At 41.7% G+C, this 8,983-nt stretch overlaps 1 protein-coding gene across 1 annotated transcript in view; it reads right to left on the minus strand.

Moving 5' to 3' along the window:
* The window catches only part of ssh2b (slingshot protein phosphatase 2b), a 37,187-nt gene extending 31,858 nt beyond the window's left edge, over positions 1-5,329 (minus strand). Inside the window, exon 1 of the mRNA XM_080780040.1 lies at positions 5,115-5,329. Coding sequence (XP_080636166.1) covers positions 5,115-5,177 — 63 coding nt within the window. The 5' untranslated portion in view covers positions 5,178-5,329. The remainder of the gene's footprint in view (positions 1-5,114) is intronic.
* Between the last annotated feature and the right edge of the window lie 3,654 nt (positions 5,330-8,983).

Genomic DNA, 8,983 nt, shown 5'->3' on the forward strand with positions numbered 1-8,983 from the left:
ACATGGAGCTGGCCTGTTCTGACATCACAATGATTGTTCTGACATACGCATTGACTTCATATTTGGGCATGCCTGACAAAGAACTCCTTTTAACGGCATAAAAGAGACACAGACATAATAACTGCGTGGGGCATTCATTTCCAACTTGCATCGTTCCAAGTATGCCAGTGCCCAACAGGCACTGCTCTAGTTACTTTAACCAAAGCAGCAGTGATGGCTGTAGGGAAAGCTACACACACGACTTGGACCTAGGCCTTGTATAAAAACTCTGTTCAACCAAGGATATAGGCCCGGGTTTAAGACCTACCCTTAACCCATTTTGGTGTTAGCATTACGTTATGCTTTAGCTATTGAAAAATAGCAGATCAACAAGCCTATACCGGTGCCTATAACGGTGCACCGAATGTGGTTGGTCCCGTGGCTGATAATCAGTGGTGGAAAAAGTATACTTACATTTGTTAATTAAGTAAAAGAATCAATATTACAATGTAGAAATACTCTGTTCCAAAAAAGTCCGGTATTCAAAAATTTACTGAGTAAAAGCATATGCATCAAAAACACTCAAAGTAGCAAAACATAAAAGTGCTCATTATGCAGAATGTCCCATTTCACAAGGTTCTCAAATGTATAGAAATCTTTTTTTTTTAATGGGGTTGACGAATGCATAAATGTATAGGCTGAAGTGGTTATGTTTTGTAATAATAATCAACATCTACAGGCTAAAGTAACTAAAGTTTTCAAATATTTGAGTAAAAGTACAATTTGTCTCTGAGATGTAGTGTACTAAGTGTAGTAAAGGTACTTAAAATTGGAAATACTCTAGTAAAGTAACAAAAAAAAGAAATGCCTGAAACTTCTATTTAACCCATTGACGCCTGGTGCAACGTATACGTTGTTCTACCCTTGATGCCGGCCGTGCTCTCTGTGTCTCATCAGCTATTGCTATACATGTAGCAACATAACTATTTAAAAAGAAAATCATCAGAATTTCAAGGTTTTCAGAAACCTTAGGTCAGGCCCTAGAAGGCGTTCCCAGATTCGGCCTCAGGCATCAATGGGTTAAGTGCAGTCCTTGAGTAAATAAATAAGTACTTAGTTACTTTAAACAGCTGTGCACTACCTACTTTATGTACAACAGGTGTATTACATCCTCATGACTAGTTCCATTCCAAAAACTACAGTACATATTAACATTTGAAACATCATGTGACATATACTTTTATTAAATGAATTACATTTTATTTCAATGCTAACAGAGCCAAGTATGTTATTGGGTGACAAAAAGGGGAACACAAAAGCCTGGATCAATTACACATCAGACATACTGTATGAAACAGAACGGTTTCATTTTGGAAAGGGGAAGTCCAGAAGGGAAGCCACACAGTAAAGCCCTCGGCGTAAATTTAACTTTGAGAGGGTGTACAAATGTAACAAAATAGACCCGTAAGGATCACTTTGATTACATTTGTACACTTTAGTCTCAAGAGTAAAATTACCATTCCGAATTTTACAGCATACTGACAGGATTTGACTTTAGTTGCAAGATAATGCGAACACAAGCCCTTTTCTTTTAACTTAATTTAGTAGTTTCTTACCGGGTGAAACGTTCACGTGACGCCAGCACTCACAGGAATGTCTTTTAGGCATTAGCATTTTTATATAGTTGGCATTTTATTTAGGTTCATGTACGCACTTTCGCACAAAAGCCAGCAAAAGCTGAGGATGGATTTTTACCCGCGCCAACCACATTAAAGTGCCTTAAGGACATTTCTTTGCGGGCTCGTATTCTCTTTGATTGAGGATTTTACCTTAGGCCACATAAAGGGTTGTTGTGAGTTTGGAACCTTGTCTTAAAGCAAAATACTCATCATCCCATGATTCCCATCAAAAGAAAACAAAAAGTACACACACACAAGTATGTGCATAGTGCACACATAGGTGGAAGCAATGAGACTAAAGCGAGCAGATCTCTAACCACAGAGCAGAGGGTGAAGAGGAGGGACATGTGAGGGAAGAGCAACAAAACTTAGTTCACTCACTCTCTCCAGGAAAATGACCTCAGTCTGTTTTTAAGGTGTGGCCCGGTCAGAGAGAAATATATTCACACACACACACACACACACACACACACACACACACACACACACACACACACACACACACACACACACACACACACACACACACACACACACACACACACACACACACACACACACACACACACACACACACTATAGGCAGGGAATTTGCAAGAGAGACAGACGGAGAGAAAATGATATGACTGCATTTCAGGAAACTGCTAAATGAAGGCCTCTCAGATTCATACAGGCAGTAAAATCTTGAGTGTTCATTTCTCCAAGAGAGTACAAATGTAACCAGTCTAACCACATATTCATTAGATTTGTACATTCTCAGAGTTATAAATGGATAAACCAACACTGAGGATTTTACTGTGTAGGGTTAACCAACCACCTGCTGGCTGAATGGCTGATCGCGATGAAGCGATGATGTTGAACTGACAAGATGCCGTGATTTGTTCAGACATGGGCTCTTGTTTTGCATCGGTTCTATGCAAACAGTGGATACTTGTGTATTCCTCAATAGACGTCTACCTTAAAACATGGTACTACTAGGCTATGAATATAATCCCCGTCGTGCTACTGTAGCTCAGATAGTATAGATAGACGAGCCAGTGATTCTTCGGCTGGACAGATTTTGCATGCATGCAAAATTTCTGAAAGGGCTTTTTTACAAACTATATGGAAATATATGGGAGTTAATGTTAATGCACTGTCTGCCAGTCTGCCCAGGGATCAACAGCATCCTGTCGGGCAGCCTGAGGTGGGGAGGTTAGTCAGCCCTGCCCTTGTTGTAGTCACAAGTTCTCAAGAAAGAATATGAAGGAACATCAGGTTAAGACTAGCCAAGACTGTCCCCTTAAGGCCCAAACTCTCTCTGTGTGTGTGTGTGTGTGTGTGTGTGTGTGTGTGTGTGTGTGTGTGTGTTTTTTTTTAACCATTTAAACGCTATATAATGTAGACTGGTGTGGCTGACTAGGGATCTATACCAGGCCTCCTCCTTTCTCCCTTTACACCAAATGTACGGCTATTTTCACTGAATATTGTCCCCCAGAATAGGGACTCTTGATTGGTTGGTTGGTTGGTTGGTTGATTGAATACTTTAGTAGTCAGAATTGTAAACAGCACAGAGGTGCAGTAAGACATTAGGGCTAAAACAGTGATAACACAAAAGGTCCTAGGGACTCATTTCCAACTTTCCATTGTGGTGCTAGGGTTCAAGTGGGTCAAGGCACATCCCAGTGCAGTTAGACAGGTTCAGCTCAAGGTAATCAGCCAGCAGACATCACATGAGACACCTCATGAGAGACCTCAACCACACATGACATTTAACAACACCACCACTACGTCCACCACCCAGGAAAACATTGGCCTGTGAAGTGCTTGCATAATGTTCATGTGTCGTAACTGGAAAGCCGGAAAAGCCTTCGATTCCATGAAAGCCACTAAACCCCCAAGAATCCCATCCTGCTGCTCTGCCTCCTTCGTCTCTGTGTCGCTAATAAGTATCTCTGTCAAATGCGCGGCTGCAAGGTCAAAGTCGAGTGGAGCAAAAATATTCACTAAGAAACAAACTCGCGGAACCCGTTTGGCTCTAAGAATTCCGTGAAATGTCAATGACAGGATGCCATCCATGAAGACGATAACACACAACATGTTGTGAGTTGTGACATATTGTACTTCGACAGCAAAACACCATCGCAGTTTTCGATCTCAAACAGCACGGGCGAGGGCAGATGAACATGCGGGGGGGGGGGGGGGGACATTAATATTATGGTCCTGGTCAACAAGAAGCGATAAATGACACTGTCTGTCAGTGTGACCTACAAAAAGACAGACAGACAGACGAGACAGACATTCAACACACACACATGGGACAACTAACAGGAAGTGGAAGTTGTGTGGGGGAAAACACACGCACAGTGTCTGTTCATTAATTTCAGTGCCTGGGGTGTTTCTGTTGAAGAACATGTACAAAATCACAACAGGACTGCCACCTGCGCCTGTTTTGCATTGACACACACACACCTCCCAGTTCCCTCCCTTTCATACAGAGAGAGGCCGATACAGTACAAAGATAAAAAAAAAGGTACAGATGCTCACATCCCCCCCCCCCCACACACACACAATTACATAAGCTGTTTACATACCAACGAAAGACAACAATACAATACCTACAATAACGCAAGGAGGACCAGCCACCCGCGTTCTTCAGTCACAAGGTGCTTATTACTAGTGGAGGAGCAGGAAATGATTCTTGGCATCTCACTGACTGACTGTACAGAACCTTTAGTCACACTAAAGGCCTGTTATTAAAACACATGTCTGTCTGTCTTCAGATCAGAGCGTGCAGAACGTGGCCATTTAATTGATTAATACATTATAAGCACATGATTGTGTGCATAGAAATACCAAGTGTTTCTCAGCATTCTTGGAGAGAAAGGGAGCATTTTCAGTTCCCTCCTCGTGCCCGGGATAAAAAATATGCACAGTGACAGTACATTATATGAAGATCATACCACAATAAATAAAAGAACCCCCTGACCACCTTGAGGTTGAGGATGTGAATACTCAGCTGGCAAAGTGTCTATTGTCCTTGTCCTCCACGGCAGCAGGAAGACACAAGACAGACATCATAATGAGAAATTATAGCAACGGGAGTCGTCCAAAAAGATCAGCAACATTGTAACCAGTCCGTGGTTACAATGTAGCTGATCTTTGGACGTGTACATTTTATTTTACAGTTGCAACTGTAAACTAAAAAAAACTAAAAAAAAAAAAAAACACGCATGCGCAAGAGTACAAAGGCAGAAAAGGCAAACAGCTTTATGACAGCAGAGCGAAAACAGCGGAAATCAAACCCAAAGCCCCATCAGTCAGTCAGTCAGTCAGTCAGTTCCTCTGTCTGTCCGTCCATCCGTCCGTCGAAGAGACGAGACGACTCGGGCCCTACTACATACTACTACAACCAACACCCGGGCTGAGGGGGAGAGGGGGGGGGGTTATATAGGCTATAATAGGCGCTCTGCTTACCGAGACGCAGGGGCTGGAGCTGGTGCTGGGGGTCGGCGAACGCTGCACGGTAACCAGCGCCATTCATTCAGCGGCCGGGGAACGATAGTACCTGCTGCTGCTGCTGGGAGAAAGCGGCGACGGCGAGACGGACATAATGGTTAAATGCTGGAGTGCCCCGGCGGCGGGTTGAACGGCTTGCTGCTGCTCTCTGTCTCAGAAAAACTGTCTACTCTCTCTCTCTCTACTCCTCCCCGGCTGGTTCCGCTCTCTCTGCCGAGCCGTCTGCGCGTGCGCAACGCTGTGCTCGCTGTCAGTTCCCATTAACCATTTGTGTGCTGGAGACACAAGCGGCAAAGACGGTCACTAGTGTACACTGTACACACACACACACACACACACACACACACACTCCGGAATAGGATGGAAACCTCTTAACCTCGTATGTCAAAATCTATTACTTTTCAGGATTCAGAAATAACAGATCTACAAGCTGAAAACCCATTGCATCGATCTGCTATTTTTCCCCTACTTTTGTTGTGTGACACTGTTATGAGTAAAGTAGGGTATCGATTTCCCCCAAAAAACATGACAAATATGGAGTCTAAGAGGTTTCTGCCTGACAACAATGACATACAGGCTGGGATCAGTTCACGTTGCTGTTTGCATATCCGGTCTAGAGCGGATGCCGGATACGGAAATGTCTTCGCTGTATGAGTGTTTCTCGCGTTACCAGACTGCTATGATTCGGAGATTGTGGAATATTAATTGTTTGGCTACGCGATAGTGTGTGTAGAAATTACCGGATACAGTAGGCGGGCTCCAGAACACATCTGAACACACAGCAGAGAATAGAAACCAGGCTTTCCATGATGGATACAGCAAAAATCCGGGTGACGGTGAAGAGGTTTACAAGGGTATACATTCAAAATTTCAAATACATTTTTGCTCTGATAGTTCATAGATGTAGCCAAAATTACCAAATGGACTCTTGTGATCCTTTTAGCCTATTTATACACTCTTCAGAGCACTAGGCTACAAATGGATACGTGAGGATTGTGCTGTGTACTGTAGTTCTGTCCCTTTGGACCCAATAACATAACTCCAACAGGATGTGGCAGTAATTTGCATTATTTTTATGACAATCCCATTCCCAGCAGTCGGTCTGTCCCTATTTTTTTTTTTACAGTCTATGTGGTCTGTCCCTTTGGCAATGAATGTGAACTTTAAAGTCTGTCTGAAAAGCGTTTCCCAGCCGCATCTTGTATGGTCAGTTTGAGGATCTAGGGTTAAATGCAGTTATGCAGCTGCGGGACTGTCTGACTCTGGAGTCATATGATCAGTGGTGTGGTGGGAAAAGTACTCACATTTCTTAAGTAAAAGTATCAATGCTGCAGTGTAGAAAAGAAATAGGCTACTCTGTTACAAGTAAAAGTTATTAAAAAGTTGAATTAAAAATGTACTTGAGTAAAAATACATCTACATTATATAAAAAAGTACTGAAAGTACCAAAATTGCAGAATGTCCCATCAAATGTCAATTTCAAACATATATTTCTATAAGCTCACAATGTGTCGCATTTGTGAGCTTGTAGATCTTCTATTTTCAAATGGCCGATATGTATATAGGGGTGAAGTGGTTAATGTATAGGTCTATGTTTTGTAATAATGTCGTAATCAAAATCTACAAAGTAAACTAAAGTTTTGTAGTGGAGTAAAAGTACAATATCTACCTCTGAGATGTAGTGGAGTCGAAGTAAAAATATTTGAAATTGGAAATACTCCAGTAAAGTACAGTAGCCTATACAGTAAATGTACTAAATGTTACTTTCCACCACTGCAAATGATCCATCCACACTCCACTCCTGCATTGAAGTGGGTCGGTGTAGTCGTATTGATGATGATGGGAGAAAGTCGTGGGATATTCAGTGAGGGCTGTGGTGTCACATGCTTGTCTGAACCTGCTACTCTACTGTACACTGTAACATTCTGTGCCTGTAGGCATAGATCAGATATGGGGCAACCTCACCTACCGGCATGCACTTAGATGTGTGTGTGCAATAATCAGCTGAATCATCATTTTTGACATTTCACACACACACACACACACGTGCTCACACACACATCAGTCACACCCTGCCTATTGATTAACTATGAACGACATATGAGACTTAGTGGGCCTCATATTAGCTTTAGTGCTCTCATTCTACATTTCAACCCTAAATGTCAGTTCTTGGCAAATTCAGTGATTCAAATTCTGTAGGTTTAATACACATCTGTCAAACTACTTGGAAAGCCATGTCATGTCAAATCGATAAAGATGTGAGATCGGCAACAGTTTCATTGTGTTGTAAGACATGGACTTTAAAGTCTTTAAAGCTCCATTGGACACTACTACGCCACTACTGATAAACAGGTGGAATATTGATAATGTAAGCTGCTGTTTCAAAACAGACAGATCTCCCCCTGGCTCCCCAGCACTTGTCTATCAAAAGCCTTCATACGTCATGCACCCAACGGACTTGCAGCAGCCAAAACCAGTTTTATGATCATGTCATGTGTATTTTTCATTTTTTCCAAAAAATGGTTTAGAGACAAACTTTGAAATGCAAACATAACTTGTATTGAACAGTTATACACTATAATTGTCTACAAAATGTGGCATCTTCATGATTCACGTTGCTTGGCCTACTATTGTTTTTCAGGCATCACTGACTGAACATTGTTGGACATTCTAGTGCCCTTCCTGTTGAATGATGTCACTTTAACAGCAGGAAGTGGAAGCAGGCTAAGGCTGTTGTCCTCTATCATGGTCGTCTTCTTTGTCCACTCCACTGACAACATTGTTGCATAGTGGCCATCCTGTTGAATTATGCCACTTTAATGAATACTAGAGGTTGTAATAGGAACCATTAAATAGCACATCAACTTCTGTCTTGTGTCTCATCTTTGACTGGACATTGTTGGTTGCCTGAATGAATTCAGTTTGCTGGCATCAGCTGTCCAACATCTTCATTAGATGTAACTTAAAACCTACTATTAAATAAAATAGTTATAATAAAGTAAATTAAAGTGATACAATTATTAACTCAAATAGTACAGTACTGGGGAAGAAAGGCAATACAAAACCACATATCTGTGCGTGCTAAATCAACATCAGCCTCTCACTCAAAAACACGTTACAACCAACACATGAGCAGCTACGTTGAATTCATGACAAAATTAAACATACTGTATGTTCACCAACGCAGCGCAGAAAATATTTCCTGAATATCCCCCCTTGCCAGACAGCCAGGCAGTGGGTGCCACCTGTAGTTTCAGTTTTTTATTTCCACTAGGAAGACGGGTTTTTTGCTCAATTAATAGTTTAAAAAGTGTTTAAAACGTAATTTATATTCCATCAATGTGACGTGTTGTTAGCTTGAAAATCAGTTCTTGGCAGCAAGCAACGACATCATACCAGAGTATAAATTAAGCTTTAGTTGCAAGAAGCTGCAGTTAAGTAACCCCTTATAGAGCATTATTTTGTTAATATTTGTTATCAAATAAATTTGTATGCCAAGTTACAGTATGCAATTGGCTAACGGCAGTGGCACCACCGGTGGGTTGAGTCTGTGCATTGCGTGAATAACAGATGGTATAGTGGTGAAGTACACATTCAGTTCTTTCAGAACTGTCTCTTAGTTGACTTTTCCATGCCAAGGACCCCCAAACAGCCACAGGCTGTGGCCCCCCTACAGTGAAATGGCCCCTGAAAAATGTTGTGAGCTTGTAGATCAGCAACGTTTTTGCTAATTTTGAAAATGTTTGAACCTGGTGTCCCTATTTTGTATGTGTCAAAAGAATTCAAAGTGGTTAAACTGGCACGATAATCTTATTCATATTAACCCA

This window comes from Protomyctophum bolini, assembly GCF_963924005.1.
Source record: "Protomyctophum bolini genome assembly, chromosome: 13".
NCBI classification, from domain to species: domain Eukaryota; kingdom Metazoa; phylum Chordata; class Actinopteri; order Myctophiformes; family Myctophidae; genus Protomyctophum; species Protomyctophum bolini.